The sequence below is a fragment of the Lepisosteus platostomus genome, chromosome 23 (genome assembly GCF_059453375.1).
Source record: "Lepisosteus platostomus isolate fLepPlt1 chromosome 23, fLepPlt1.hap1, whole genome shotgun sequence".
In the NCBI taxonomy this organism is placed as follows: domain Eukaryota; kingdom Metazoa; phylum Chordata; class Actinopteri; order Semionotiformes; family Lepisosteidae; genus Lepisosteus; species Lepisosteus platostomus.
This window is the reverse complement of record NC_142633.1, coordinates 14,361,098-14,377,678: the sequence shown is the minus strand read 5'-3', so window position 1 is coordinate 14,377,678 and position 16,581 is coordinate 14,361,098. Positions and strand designations below refer to the sequence as shown.

General features: G+C 38.2%; 2 protein-coding genes across 6 annotated transcripts in view; one reads left to right on the top strand and one right to left on the bottom strand.

Annotated features, from left to right (window-relative positions):
• The first annotated feature begins 2,199 nt into the window (after positions 1-2,199).
• Positions 2,200-6,752, top strand: b3gnt7l (UDP-GlcNAc:betaGal beta-1,3-N-acetylglucosaminyltransferase 7, like). The gene has a single exon (XM_088617451.1). The coding sequence runs from the start codon at positions 2,717-2,719 to the stop codon at positions 3,962-3,964; it is 1,248 nt and encodes a 415-aa protein (XP_088473577.1). The 5' UTR covers positions 2,200-2,716; the 3' UTR covers positions 3,965-6,752.
• Positions 6,753-8,113: 1,361 nt separating this feature from the next.
• cep104 (centrosomal protein 104) overlaps positions 8,114-16,581 on the bottom strand; it is a 32,279-nt gene continuing 23,811 nt past the window's right edge. For 3 of the 5 annotated variants that reach the window (XM_088617447.1, XM_088617450.1, XM_088617448.1), the window contains exons 20-23: positions 15,631-15,769; positions 14,587-14,654; positions 11,036-11,123; positions 8,114-10,288 (exon numbers count right to left, since the gene is read on the bottom strand). In XM_088617447.1, coding sequence (XP_088473573.1) covers positions 10,155-10,288; positions 11,036-11,123; positions 14,587-14,654; positions 15,631-15,769 — 429 coding nt within the window. In that variant the 3' untranslated portion in view covers positions 8,114-10,154. Of the gene's footprint in view, positions 10,289-11,035; positions 11,124-14,586; positions 14,655-15,630; positions 15,770-16,581 lie in introns of those variants that run through there. The other 2 variants (XM_088617449.1, XR_015929673.1) reach the window with 2 other exon arrangements.

Here is a 16,581-nt window from a genome sequence, read left to right as displayed (position 1 = left end):
GTTTCCTGTACATAAGTCCCGCGATCTACTGTATATATTTGCATGCAGGATTTTCTAATGTAACAGGTGCTCTGAACTGCACAGACATTAAAAGCCCCACCGGGTCGAAGGAGACCGATTTTGTTCAAAGAAAATCAATTCACGACATTAATGTACTGGTGAAAAAAAAAATTCTAGCCTAAAAAATATGAATTGATTACACAAAAAGTCCATTATTACCATGTTTCCTATGATATTCGATGATCCATGATGTACGGTGTCGAATCGGCAACATGTAAATGACTCGAATATTCAGAGAGTCCACATTGCGCTTTAAATTTAAGCAAGGTATTGAACACAAGCAGCCATTGGTCTGAGGTACACGGTGCTGTGAAGATATTGCATGTAGTTCCATTGATCAGTGTTTCCAGTCAGTTTGACTGGCTTCTTTCTGGGGATAGGGGTTATGGCAGCTCCAACATCTAATTGACCCCTTCCCTGATCCAGAACCTAGTAAAGACAAGAGCCCACATTGAGATGACATTTGGGATCCTCAAGTCAAGATGTGATTGTCTTAGTGCTCTGAGGGCAGCCCCAGGCCATGTCTAGTTAAACGGTGACCATTGTTTTAGGATATATTTTCTCTAATTATGTCTGGGTTAATTTTTTCTTCCGATTATATTTAGGCCACATTTTACTTGGCTTGAGACTTTCGTCAATATGGTGGTGGGAGTCTCACCTCTACTAATCGATTCACATAAAAAAACGTTGGTAAAAAGACAAAAACCCAATAAAGGAATAATTCTTTATTGGGTTGATTATCTTCATTCATTATTATCAATATCTTCACTATTAACGTTCAGTCATCTTCTGCTCATGATTCTTGCTTCTGGCTAAAATGAGGTATCGTTTTTATTCAAATGTTGCACAACACTGTGTACAGTATTTTACAGTTGTTCTAAAGAAAACCACATACCACTTTGGATGCTATTCTTGTATTTTGTTTTTCCATTGCGGTCCAGTTCCATGCATAAAATACTGAAATTACTGCCGCATGAAAACAATATTGTGCTGTTACATGATAGTTTAAAAGGGGGCTCCACTTCAATAACATAATGATAAACGTTAAGTAAAGACAATATATGCATGCTCTCGCCATGGTTATAGTTGTGTCATACTGTATCTTGAGATATTTAATTGCATTACATTATTAACTTCTGTATCGGCGATACGGTGTTAGGCGACGTCCCCGGCTTTTGCAGCATTTACAGTATAACAGCTTTTATCTCCTCATAGTTTTCCAAAGGGAGTCGTAATTCATGGTCACTGGAATGAAACGCACGTTCACACTGGTGCTGGTGCTGATGAAGGAATCGATACGGATAAAGCATGTCATTGCTGACAACACTACTGTATGCTCTACTGTTCGTGCATTGATAAATAAATCTTGATTGATTGATGCTCTGCTGTCTTCTGGAGGTAGTCGTGAGCGCGCAGGTAGTCAGACTGGCCTAACTCGTTCAATTTAACCAGAAACCGGAGTTCTCCGAGGGAAAACGGAGCAAACCTGAAATCAGTTATCGATTTAATCCTATCCAGCTAATCTGACTAGATTCTGAAGTAGTTTAATTTATTTCACGAAACAGCCGGTCTCACCTGCAGTGTTTTGGTTTGTGTGTGTGAATACTGGGTTATTTATTTTTGATAAATTACTGTATGTATCAGCAATATATATATAAAGACAATATAATAAAATTGTAATTCTGCAAACTCGCAAGCAAAATTAAGATTGGGTATGCAATGTTTAAACCAGCATTTAATAATAAAAAAATAATATTCGTGGTTTGTAAATTCATGTACAGAAAGAAATCCGCATGAACGGCAGTAACATCTGAAACCACTAATCTTTACACACCTGTGTGTACACAAAGAGTCGTTAGTGTCTGGAACAGACTACAATGCACTACTCTTGCTTCCTTCAATAAACTGTTGAATGAGATGACCAGACCAACAAACTGCACGGAAGCAAACTGGAAAGATTGGCCAAATGGTATCTTATCGTTTGTAACCTTTCTTATTTTCTGTATACTGTAGTAAAGCCACAATTTATGAGCCGCTTTTCAATGAGTTATGAAGGGGAACGCGTATTTCAATTTTGCTACGACAGAAACTTCACGGGGTGCGGTTGTAGGCGGTTTTGACTTCGCCCTCTAAGGTGAAACGAGAGACTTGGCTGTCCTTTAGTTGCTCGGAGAGGAGGTGTGGGTTGGGGAGGCTATGACAAAAAAAAGTAGCGGAGAAGTAATTAGCAGACGCAGCGGACGTTGAAACAAAGCACAAATGAAAACGCTAGGGAACAGTCGGACCTTCCGTGTGAAAAGAAGGCAATAAATGCTGTTCAACCAACGGGGAAAGCGAAAGACAGACACGCGAGCCGCGCCGGAGTAATTTCTGGAAGACATTGGTATTCCTCGCCAGTAGGCATCCGCAGAAAGTAGACAAATTTCAAGCGGGATATCAATGACTGTGCACACAGGTTTCTTCCACGGAAAGATTTCAGTTTCGGGGATCATGCGTTCCCCGCAGCTCACTACAAGTGTGGCAGCAATTGACCGTTTCTATTACAGACTGCGGAATTTAAAACAGCACGACCAGACGACGGGGCCGCTAATTGCACAATGAAAAAAGCGGATTTTTATTTTAACCAGGTTTGCCTTTGCAGCTACTACACCTTTGTATGCTGAAGATAATGGAGTATTTTTTCAGACGGAAGAGAGCGCTGAAAACTCTTCTGAGTTTGTCTTTGGTCTGTGCCACGATATTAATGATCCAGAAGTTCAAGCTGGTGGAAGAGGCCGCTAAGGGCACTTTAATGGTGAAAACCAGGGCGGACGCCGGTTGGTCCAGGGTGAATAAAAATGTATTTAAAAGCGACTCTTACAATCATTCCCCCCTGGGACAGCCTGAGAATTCGGAAGCGGGTCATCTTGTCCCATTTTCCAACGTGACGCGTAAGGTTTGGGATGTGACTGCTATCAACTGCAGCGAGAATCCCGACGTGAAGAATAAAGACTGGTTCAAACGCCTGGACCCGAGATTTCACCAGTTCGTCCTGTACAGACACTGCAGGTATTTCCCAATGCTGATAAACCACCCAGAAACGTGCCGGAGCGGAGACGTGCACTTATTGATGGTGGTCAAATCGGTGATTGAACAGCACGACAGGAGGGAGGCGGTCCGCAGGACGTGGGGCAGAGAGCAGGTAACCGGTGGGAAGAGAATCAAGACTCTGTTTTTGCTGGGCAGCCCTTCCACCGGCAAGGACACGAAGAACCTCCAAAAGCTCATCCAGTACGAGGACAGGATATACGGAGACATCCTACAGTGGGATTTCATGGACACCTTTTTCAACCTCACCCTCAAAGAGGTGAATTTCCTGAAATGGTTTAACATGTACTGCCCCGGTGTGCAGTTCATATTTAAAGGGGACGACGACGTCTTTGTGAACACGAACAATCTACTGCAACTGATTGAGTTTAAGACAGAAGAAGGGAAAGTGCGAAATTTGTTTGTAGGGGACACCATTTCCAAAGCTATTCCCATTAGGAACCGTCAGAGTAAGTACTTTATTCCCAGAGACCTTTACGACAAACCGTACCCCCCGTACGTGGGGGGTGGGGGCTTTTTAATGTCTCCTGAATTAGCTCGGAGACTCTTTATCGTCTCTGAGAAACTGGAGCTTTATCCCATCGATGATGTATTTCTGGGCATGTGCTTGCAGAAAATTGGTGTCGCCCCAGAACTTCATCCCGGTTTCAAGACTTTTGGGATTATGAAGCGCAAAATCAGTCCCATGAACAACGACCCATGTTTCTACAAAAACCTTCTAGTGATCCATAAGATGAGCCCCACAGATCTGCTTAGAATGTGGGATACAGTGCAAAATAAGGACTTGATATGCGCCAAAAGGATTGTACTGCCCTGAATGAACGTATAGTTGTATTCCTTTTACAGGTCTCCGCCTGAGACTTCACTGAATTTTTACTGGATAAGATTTATTTATGTACTGTATGCGACGTGCAACTCAGCTTAGGTGTTGACAGTTTTAACTAAGGAGGCTCAGTCTTGGAAGAATGTGTGAATTAAATGACACTTGATCTTTTAAACATCTGATCACAACCTTATGCCAGTTTTACATCGTTAAAAAGCCGAGTAATTCATTCACGTCTTTTCTTAGTTTGTAATTGCTGTCAGGGGTGTCACGGTACAGTATCCCTCTGTGAGCCCATAGGAACAAAAACGTTCTCCTACAATATCCTGAACTTTCGTCTTTATAATATTTAAAAATACATATTTTTAAATACGGACAGCTGTTTTCTCTTGGAGATTTGATTTGGTTTTCAGACTCTGAATGAACTGCTTATGTTTCTTTCAGACTTCATGGACTTGTCCAAATTTTAATTTACATTGACAGTTTGATTTTAAAATGACAGTCGTGGTCCATTAAAAAAAAAACATGCACCCAATACAAAAGCCAAGTGTTTTACGTTTTTTAAATAAGTTTTTCAGAAAGTAAGTTGGAGGAAAACTCAAACTTAGGTTCAGATTTAACGACTATGTGGATGTAACGTGAAAACAAGCTTCTAGTGGAATACATTCTAAACTGAATGCTTAACAACTTAATCACATGGGGAAAATACAAACAATCCATAAACGATTTTTACTCCTAAAATATTACTTATACAATTTGGCCTAGGTTTAGGCACTCACTGAGCAGAGCAGCTTAAAAATAAAATTACTCCACACGACATATCTGAGAACCTGTTTTCTTTTCCTCCTCTCAACATTTAACAAAACACAGTTTGGCACATTCACTGTTTAATCAATAAAACAGAAAGTGATTACTAATTATCCGCTTCAGAAGGATGAGTGGAAATACAGTATATTCACTGGATACTGAAGGAAGTGCTGATCCTTTATTTATAAAAAAAGTTCGGGGCTAACAGAACACAGTTTCTGTGTGTCAAAATCAACAGCTAACAACAATGACATGTTTTGATTAAGAAATAAACATTTGTTCTCAGATAACCAGCAAGACTGGGCAGGAAATGGCAGTGTGCCAGTTTGGTTGGACACTTGAGTGGCAGGCTGCAGTTGAGCCAATCATAATTCATTGTTAACCAACCTCAAATTAGTTTTGGCCCCCAGACGTATACTGTTTTACAGCGAAAGGACAACTTGGTCAGTCTCTTTCTTATATATATTTAAGATTAAATGTGCATATTAAAAATGTGTGTATTATCATAGGGTAGTGTAAAGACAAATTTGTTACAAATAAAAAAGTAAATGGATTTACAGTGGTGCCACAGTCCTCAAGAGATGTATATACATATATAATGCTGAGAGGCAGTAAAAATGCAAAAGATGAGTATTGGAACCAACACCATTTATTGTGCCTTTAATGCCCCTCACTATACATACTGTACAGTATGTGAAATTCATCATTGTCTAGATAATGACATGATTTAATACAGCTGTGAATGTAAATCATTATTGTCCTGGCATTATGGAAGAACTACCAAGAAAGAAGTTTTGTTTTTATATATATATAGCTGGCCACAGCCTGCAATTGTGAGCTTAGCTGTTCCTGTATAGTCAGCCACTTCGACATCATCTGCAGCAGAGCACATTTCCCCTGGATGGTTTGATTGCAGTCGGTGTTAGAACTTTGACAGTTCATGAAGAATCACATTGTGCTTGTAAATCGGACATGTTGTTTTGTTTCCTTTGCAGTTTTCAAGATTCATATTTACTGTATGTCAGTTTCGTTTTCTGGCAAGAACATTCCAATATTGAATTATTTAACAAGATGCACAGCTAATTAATATTCTTCAAAGGGAACCTTGGAAGTTCTCTTTCCCAAAATATGAGGCAAATCAAATATATTCCTTGTTTTTTTATTGCAAATATTGAGATACCATTTCTTACTCTTTTTACTTGAATTGCACTAATAACACTGTTTTTTGCAACACTGTTCACTGTTGTTACAGATAGAATCTATGTCTTTAACTAGAAAAATATGCTACTTAAGAAGCTGGGTGGAAGTATTTGTATTATTTATTGCTTTTACTCAGAAAAATGACTGCTGACTGGGCCTTTCTTAAAACTGGAGTCAGTGGTGATGCCCTTTACAGTAGCTTCCTGTTTTCTTTTAACTTTTTAAATAAACACATCCCAGCAACGAATTTTCAAGTTGCACTCAGAAGTGATGCATTATTTCTATTTCCTTACAGTGCTGGACATTTGAATCGTTTCACTCTGCTGTTATTGTCACATTTTCCTGACAATGCTGGATGTTTAAATTGTTGCTCTCTGATGCAATTAACTAGAATGGGTTCCTTTACCAGACGATCTGTAGCCTCCAAAGAACTACACAGTGTGCATGTGTGTGGAGTATCTCCAATAAATAAAAAAAAAGTTTTTCTTTTCAATGCAATAAAAAAGAAACTAGGTTTCTGGGACTGTAGTTAGGTTGAGTATGTACTTTAAGCTTCACATTTACATTGCAGCTTGTCAATAAGCTTTTTTTTAATACCAGTCTTCATGTATTCATTCTGCCACACCCTTCATAATTTTGGAGTGCTGCAATTTCTTTTTTGTCCTAAAATGCTGATGTTGGCAAGAGTTTTGAATGTCATAAGCAATCGGAGTATTAATGTAGTTTTTCCATTTCTGAATTACAAGGACTGAAAATAAAGCCATCTTTTCACAGACTAACGTTAAGAGTTGTCAAATTTCCAAATGGAATGGCTGCTGTTTACACAAACTCTGTCTTTCTTAAGGCCTCAAAGAACTGCCATTCATGGAGCCAAAACAGCTACACTCACACCAGGAGGGTTTTGGGTGTGTTTCAAGATCTGAAGCGTTCATAATTTACATCTAGAGCGCAGTCATCAGTGCTCTGGGATGCCATGGAAAGCAAAGTTGTGTTAAAGAAGGGGTGCAGGTTTACTGGAAATTGTTATGAGTGTCTGAATATGCTTACTGCTTTTTCTTGTTTATTTATAAGGAAATAGGTTTGGAATGAACCTTCACATTCATTCCCATCTCCAGTTTAGCACCAGGTACACAAAACAGAAGGAGGATTCATTTAAAGGAGAGGGTAAGATGTAATATTGTAAAGATTAAATGGTGGATATAAATGCAAGACACACTGGGACTGTTGTGCTTCTTAGACATGCCCTAATTGTGTGTCAAAGCAACTTTAGGCTGTGGTTTCAAGATCTGTGGAGGCTTAGGCTAGTCACTCTTTTCTCTTTGATTTTGCAGAGCCTTTTGTGGTTTTCTGCTAATGACAACTTCAACATGCAATAACAGGTATCTGAATCACTCCTGATCCAGAAAAGACACAAGCCATTGATATGTTTAAGGACATTGTTTATTGATGTGAGTGATTAATGAAACATATAACTCTTCTTTTGCTGTTATGCCATGAAAGCTTGACGATGTCTAGATGCATGACTGCTCACATACATGACTGCCACACTAATCTTAATAATCGGAGTAAATTCATTCTTTACAGATATACTTTGCATTGCATTTGGTTAAATTCAGATTAATCTCACTTGTGATTTTCATAGAATTTGTAACTTATCAGTGTGATGCTGCTTGAAGACAAGAACATTTGTCTTAAATTTGCATTGATTGAAAATATTAAGAAAGGCAGCAAAATAACTACTTGGGAAATACAAATTAACCTATACTCCATCACACGTGCACAGTTTCTATAACATTAATTACATATCACTTGCACTTAAAAGTACTAACAATGATTTGTTGACACATTAAATCGATAGATTTATTTTTTAAGAGGAACAACTTATTTATTAATGTTCCTCTTTAGCATAAACTATTTTTAATTTGACCTGAACATTTAACATTTAAGCAATGTTACATTACCTTAATTATTGAGTAAGTGCTTCATTAAAGACTATTTCCAGTATCCCTATTTTGAAACTTTGGAAAGCCACTGTCTGCTGTGATGTACTGTATTTTAAGTTCTCTGATGACAAATATAGACACACAACATAAACAAAATCATGTTGGACAAATTAGTTACACACAACAAATAAAATTAAATACAGTAGGGTTTAAAACATGAGAAGTATGTCGTATGATGACACTACACAAAAACACTAAATTACAAAAAATACAGAAAAAAGATTTATACAATTCATTTCACAATCCTAATTCAGAGTGACCCAAAGATGTGTTCTAATGTGGATAAATGACAGTAATACAGCAGAAAGTTGCACAGCTCCAAACAAGAACAGTTAAGGAAATCTGTATAAAAAACTTTTAAGTGCAAAAGAAAAGCACTCAACTACAGGGGTATTCCACATAGTATATAGTACTTTCAGTTATTGACTTTTGCCATTGAATCTTTTGATGACTAAGCTGTAGCTTCAATCACAATTCCAAGGTAGGAAGCATTTGACTGCATAACTACTTTTTATATCAACAAACATCTCTAATGTCAGTATTTATCAAGGAAAATTCTCCAGTTTCCCTACAGATGTATATCCATAGATACAGTACAGGCTGTGGTTTCCTTCAATGGTCCACTTTTTCTGCTCTTAAATGACTCTAGCACATTCACTCACACATTTTCATGATGAGTATCATATAGCAGCCATGACTACAAAAGAGTCACTGTCACATCGAGGTGTCTATTCTTCCATAGTTAGGATAAACAAGTACAGCAATTATTCATGTATGAGCTACACATGTTCTTATGGTTGTATCATCCTCTGCAGTTCACATAGATTAAGGAATTACTTCTTTTGGGGCTCAGGTAAATTATGTAACCTTTTCTTAGTCTCATCAGTGCTGTGAAAGGGGAACCAGGTTGCATGTGTTAGAGTCTGTGGTTAGTTTACTAAAAGGTGCTAGAAGAAAAGAAAATTGATCTGACCAATTTTAAACAAAGTGTTTGAAAAAAACACCAAGCAGGACACAGCCTAGTTTAGAACTATGAGCTAAAACCACAGGAAGGCCACTAGACAGTATTTTTCAGTATAGACCAAAGCACTAAGAGTAACAAAGAGTAAAGGACATGTTCATTTAGTCTTGTCTGAAAGGAAATCTTGTTTTGCCTTTTCATTGTTACAATTACATTTTCATCATAACCTACAAGACATTGTGATGAACTCCACACAAAGTATACAGGACTTTAATGTTAAAATTCTGCAAATTCTACAAAGAATTCTGCACACCTGGCTATATTTATGGAATAAACTAGCTTTGATAGATATTGTTCTTAAAAAATCAGAATATTACTTTTTTTCCAGAATTAATAGTCTGATTTTGAGTAAGTTTGTGAACAAATATATTTCTTTTGGTTTTAAAATATGAACACCAAACAGTCAGTTAAAACAAATCTCATCACATTTTTCTTATAAAGTCTACTTTTCTCAAAACAAACACCATATAATACTGCAAAGCAATTATTAAAAAACTTTCAGATATCAGGCTTTCTTTGCTGGAACATGAAAAGTAAATTACTTTTGTATTTTATTTTGGTCAATAGAAATGTAATGAATACCCAAACAAGCTATCAAGGAAAAGTGTGAAAAACAAACATTTATATTTGGCAAAAGGCTAATCTGTATCAATAAAGCTAATTGAACACTCTTCAATTATAATTGTTTGCTACTTTGCTAAGGTGGTAAAAAAAACCACTAGCACAAAAACCCAACCTTCCGCAAAACAAAACAGTTTCCTCTTTTCAGTGAAGATGTACTTCTAATATTAACAATAACTTCCGTCCATCATCAGTTCACACATATGAAGTCTTTTTTTAAAAAAAACCACTGCTATGATAGTGAAATTTGCCTAAGATCGTTATTTATACATTATGGGTCTTGAATGCACTTAAAAACAGATTCCTCCCAAGTAATAAAAAAATAACGATAGATAAATTAGTAGAATAGTAACACTGGCACAGCACGGACAGAGGAGCCCCTAGCACACAGGTAAAACACACATCAAATAGAAAATAGAAAAGGAATCATTATTAAACTGTGGAAACTATGACACATGTAGCCCATGTGGCACCTCAAAAAGAGCTTCTGTAAGGAACCCCACTGCCTCGCTCAGCAGGGAGAAATTCAGGGTCACCGCTTGACTGGGTTACGGCCCCCCATTTTGTTGACTCCTGCTCTGGGGGCTGGGATCTTGCTTGATGTAGCCATGGACCGACCTCTCATCCCCAAGGGAGCTTGCTTTGTTGCAGATGGACCCATTTTCCCTGTTCAGAAAGGAAGGAGATCTTTTTTTTTTTTTTTTTGAGCTCGGCTGCCACTGTTCTCTTTCGTGTCTTGCGCTGAAGCACTGCCGCCCTTGCTTTGAGAGGCTCAGCCTGGAGCAGCTTTCAAACACTCCCTGTCAAAACCACACTGGCCACTGTTCCCAGCCCTTTGTGTTAACCATTGTATCCCAGAGCTATATCCAAGAGCGTTCTCCGCTTCTCTGCAGTGCTAAACACAGTCGGCCCAGGGATTAAAGCTGGCTGGTAAATTGAGTTTTTTCATTCTTCACATGGGTGATTTAATCCATGTGTTAATGAAGGAGTTTTTACAATTCAGCAAAAAAGAAACTTTTCCTTGAAGCATTCTGGAGAGCGTACAGCTGAAGTCAAGAAAAAAAACTACAGGGATTTTACAGATCTGTAGATTTGAATATCAGACTGAAATGAGTTTCACTTTTTCTTCTTTTTTGCGAATCAAAAATCCAGCTAACATTAACAACTTTTAATACCGGACTGCAGAGACAGAAACTGGAATTGTGCCTATTCTAATGTTCCCGGTTGTATATAGGGTTTTTGAAAACATTGAACTCCTTTTCAGCTTTGCTACTGTACGTGAAGCAGGACTGCAGAAAAGCTGACCTGCCAGGCAAGTTCAGTGCTTCCCCAAAAGAAAACCTCACTGTTTACACCAGCCTCGTCAGTTCTGAGGCCCTCTGTACATGTGGAAGCCAAAGATGAATAGTTTACCTTGTATCTGCTGTGTCCTCTGGAGGGCCGGGACCCTGCGCGAGTTCTGTTTGCACCCGTCCCTCCCCATCAGGTGAGCTTTCCAGGCCTGTGGAGACCGACCAAGTTAGGCTCCTGCGGGGTGACAACCTCTGTTGTCTCTGCAGTGGCTGTGTCAGTGCGGTTTACGGTCACTGCAAACCTCAACACACAGTTGGAACCCTTCTACTTCTGACTTTTATTCACCTGAATTCTCAGTCTTCCCACAGAGGAAGCTGAAGATGATGATGTGTCAGACACATTCATCTAAGGCAATTTACAACTGGGTCACTTCTCAAAATCAAATACAACAGAAAGAATACTTATATGTACATGATAAACCATTACCTTGTATCTTGAATAATGTAATAAAGGCTATAGTAACATTTTACGTGAGAAAATAATAACATTTCCTTTATGAGTGAGGCGTAACACGCAGTAAAGGCAATACAAAAAAATGTGATTCGGCTTAAAATAATCAGTGGATGTTCTTTTCAAAACATTTTTGACCAAAACACAGAAAGATATTTAAAGAAAAAAAACTAACGGGATGTTTTTAACTTGGTAACAATGATTCAGGATCTGTCCAACGTACAGTGTCTTGTTGATAGCACAGAACAAGTTGTCCCACACACCTGTTTACAGTATTGGGAAATGTGGAAACCATTTCCAAACTATAGATTTTGAGAGTTTACATTTTTTCCGACAATGAAAGATGTTATATTCAAAGAATCAAATTATATTACTGACACTTTAAAGAAAGTTTGTTTGTGAATTCTCCTATGTATAGCAATGACTATAAAGACTGATACTTAATATGTATATATACAGGCACAGACATAACTAAATTATCAAAAGCTCTCTAAAGGAATGCCTGACCTTGCTTAAGAATTAAGAACATCCTAATTAACCAGTCAGTGACCATGCAGCTCCGATCCACTTGACAGAAATCCCCAAGTGTCAATTTCATGATCTGCTGCCAAATCAGCATTTTTAACTTTTTTCAAGATACAAAATGTGTAATTATAGAAATGACACATAAACTGCTATAAAATTAAATTGCCAAGAAAGAACATTTTGATAAAACCTGTGGTATCAGATGGATTTCCTCGACAAAAGGTTTTGCTTACAGTTTTTTCTTAACTGCTTCACACTACACCTCTTTCTCGGCTGAGTTTGTTTATAATTTAAAACCATGGACAATAGGTCTCTGACTGAATTACATTCTCCCGGGGAATTAGCAACAGTAATATACTTAACCACAAGGAAAGGAAGTTTAGCCTGTTTTTCATATACTTTTTTGTAGCAAACCTGAGAATTTCAGCATATCAGAGGACTTTTTTCTCAGGTCCCAAGGATATTCTTTTACCAACACTACTACACTGGAAGGTAAGAAACACACAATGTTGGCATATCATGTTAAGGAAGTAAGACTCCAGTAAACCCAATGAATTCATCTGACAATTGACTGCAGAGCAAAGACGTCCTACTGGAGATTAGACAGAAATGTGATAACACTTGTATAAATATCTCAGAAAACCACACCTCGTAATACACAAGAACATCTGTTTTGTACATTTCTACCCCACAGAAATGAACACCGTGTGTGATTAACTATAATTATGTTTCCATTGAGTGTTTTCCTTCTTTGAAAAGTTCTTCCTTGTTGAACAGACACTGCGTATCAGGTCATTTGAAATCTTAGATGGTTTGTTTTGCACTGCTGTGTAAAGTGACTACTTCTTTATCTAACTTTTTTCTCCTGATCAGATGGTGGAAGTGTATTCCCTTTTTGCTAAATGGCATTTCCTGGATTCATTGCATTAAGGGCATTTTCATCAGGGTTTACTTCAACACTAAACCTGTACAAAGATTGTGGCTCTGAAAGGGGATATAAGATCATCAGTAAATCTTATAATATACTTGACATTTTTTAGCCAAACAGTCTAAGTATAACAAGCGACAAGTCATTTGCTCGACATAAGCACATTGGAGGGATTTCTAAAACCACAAAAAACCACAGGCAACAATAATGGTTAAATAAAAATCATGTAACTAACCATTGCACCCCATAGAATATGGAAGAAAAATATGTAAATAGCTGACATAACCTTGCACAATACAGTGGTACATGCAGACTGGGGTCTGAAACTCCAGTAGAAGTAAAACTTCCTCTTGCAGCGTAGGCTAATGAAAGTCTTGCTTATCCAGATTCCTTCCCCACAGAGGGTCTGCCTCAGTGATCTTAATAAATAAAATCTCTGTTAATGTTGCAATCTTTAAGGTTCTCAAGAAACCAAGCGTTTGAGGAAGGACATAAAGAAAGGTCTGTGAGCACCAGTCACACACAGACCCAGGTGCGCTCTGGAACATGTTTAAATATGCGGGCAAAGACTGGACTTTTCTTTTTTCTTCAACACTGCCTCTCTTTAAGAAATTAATTACAGACTCCGGTCGTACAAGGAGTTTTACACAGACCTGAGGACATGGCACATAACTCTTTATCTTCTTGTATTTTCTTTCTTATAACATGAGAAAAGCTCACAATGAGAACTTGGTTCCCTAGTTAATTCAGGACTGAATGAAATATTTCATTTCCTTTTGCAACGGCTGTGATGCCTCTATTGCAAAGCTTGCAGTAAAAACACAGTATATTTTTGTAAAGGTCAGGTATAAACGTGACCTGTATGTGAAAAGGGGAGCACAAGTGACTTGGTAATTACAGCAGCAAAATCTGAATGGCTTCTTAAGAAGAAACTCTCTCTCTCTCATATACTGCAAAGAGGGGTTGGTCTGACTAGAAAAGATTCTAGACTAGTAACAGCTTTGACTGAAACAACCGCAGAAAAATCAAATGATACAACAGAATTTTACAAGATTCCACACAGTACCCATTGTTCCTTGGTGTCTAAAAGCCGAGCCAGAAACAAAAGTGAAGTGAGCAGCAGTTATGACAGATAAGAGAACTTCAGTGTCTGTCAGCTGCCTGTTGGGAAAGATAAAGTGGAAAGAGGACAGCAGAAATGCTAGGAGAGAGATAACATTCAGAGACTCTCGTAGGGCAGCCGCAGGCTGAAGTCCCTCTGTACAGTATGTGGGCTCAGAGCAGCACGGCAATAGGCGAAGGGCAGGCCCGATTGATTACACTATAAAACATACAGCAGCCTCATGACACCATCTGCTGAGAGCCCAGGGCTTGTTTTTCACAGTTGCCAGGTTTGTTGAATGCTGAATGCAGACAACAATAAACTTTGCAGTTGGGTGAAAGTCTATCTACAGTAAAAACCCCAAACACAGTATCTTCTTTACACAAAGTAAACAGCTATGAAAGAGGTTCAAGCAGCCAAAAGTGCTTCATTTACCTCTATCATAAAGAATGTAGATAGAAACGTGTGCTTATCACGGGACAATATCATGGGACATGTGAAGTGTTTTCAGACTAACTTAAATCCCCCCTTACACAAAGTAAAATGACAACTTAGGTCTGGGTTTCCAAACTAGACCCTGCTTTTTTTCCTGAAAGCTTATCTCACCTCATCTCCAGGCGTGAAATTTTCATGACATAATGAACAGTGGTTGGACAGTTTCTCCGATTTAGGAGCTAAAAAACAATAAAAAAATCAGAAGTAAAACTTGAGGCTGTCAGCAAGAAACAAAAACACCTTGTGAGTCTACTGTATAGCTTGCATAGATCAGGCAATGTAACTGAACCTCCTGGAACCTCATGACAGTGTTCAGTAAGAGAATTTCAAATACGTTCCCGTGCTGGGAACTAGGTGACCCTGATGTCTCCAAGGTTACTTCAGCACACTCACATTCCTTTCAGAAGAAGAGACAGGAGCCCAGGCGTTAATTATTTAGGCGAAGTGAACAATACAGGCTCCCTGGCATTGATCGGGTATCTTTTCTCACACTAAGCCTGCTGGACAGTGATCCATTTCGCTGGGTCACAGATTCATTATTTAAAGACAGAAAACATTAGGTTTATCCTTCCTTTTACTTTAACCTTTTCACAGTCATTTTCTACTTCTTAATTAACTAATGATGTGTGACTATTTTTGCTTACAGCTTAAGGCCTAGATCAGAAAACTGCATTAAATAAATGTACATTTTGGTACACTAATACCTTCCAAATCACCACTGCACAGAAAAATATACAGTGTTCTTTCACTTTCAATTAAGTTTAAAGGATCATTATGGAAAAGATCTGAATCTTCTATTAATGACCAGGATAGGAAATCTTCCTTTTTTAATTAACTTTGTCTTAAAGAATTTGAACTTTGCCTGTATTGTTTGCTTTTATTATGAAGGAGACTCTTACAAAAAGGTCTTCTGTGCAATTCACATGTAAACTATGTAAATTAATAATATAACTTATATATTCAATTAAAATGACAACAGAAGTTCAAGTAGGTAGCTGTGTCAGCATGTGTAGGCTGCAATGGAACAAGAAAGGGTTTATTCCATGCTGAAAGGAAAAGAGACACAATGTTGCAGCTGTGGGGCCTTCTTCAGGTGTCAATATGACAACAGGGTGTGCTTTCTGTAGTGCTTCTGAAGCGTGGATGATTACTCACGATTGCAGGCTTTGCTTCGGACATGTTCAGACAGCTCATCTTTGGGAACAGCCTCAGCACAGCGCTGACACTTGGTCAAGTTACTCTTGCTTTCGCATTCGGACAACAAGTGTTCACTCATGCTGGCTATCTCAACCACCTGGAAGAAATTCCACATTATTACTCACTTAAGCCAAAGTGTTTATACATTGTTGCTCAACGTATTTATGCAGTGACTTAAAGTTATTACCTATTCTTTGTGTATCAAAACTTTGGTACCCTTCTACACAACTATATTTTCTGGCCAGTGTGGGTCAAGTACCTTGGTCAAGAGTACAGTGGGAGTGTCCCAACCTTGGAATTGAACCCACAACACCATGGTCAGAACTCCAGAGCTCTAGCCACTACTCCACACTACCACAACGCCCTACACATTATTTGCATGCGCTACAGCTATGGAAGCCAGAATTTGTTTTTGAACTGGAAGCAAAATTAAAATGAATCCTGGATGAGTAATAACAAATTAACAATTGTTACCGTAATAACAGATCTAAAAGGAGCATGAAACAAATGTAATATGATGGTGCCACCTGCTTAAAAATCCATCATCTTACTCAGCGATTATGATAATAATAAAAATTCTAATGATAAAAGCAATAGGAAATTTAGTAGATATTTTTAGTGGATAGTAATAGTGAGGTGATGAACCTTAGGAATGACCGCATTTGCCATTATTTTAATTTTGCATTTGATCATACAAAGGCTGGAGGACAAGGTAAGTTAAGTAACTTGCTCAGGATCACACAGGGCAAGTCAGAGGTAGAGATGTGAACCATGAACCTCCTGGCATTGTCCATGTTGTAACAGAAGTGTTCACGTTATTATTACTATTAGTAAACTTATTATCATTTTTATCATCAGTAGCATCTTACCTTTCGCCATCAGAACACCTAGACTGCTCTTAAAAAAACC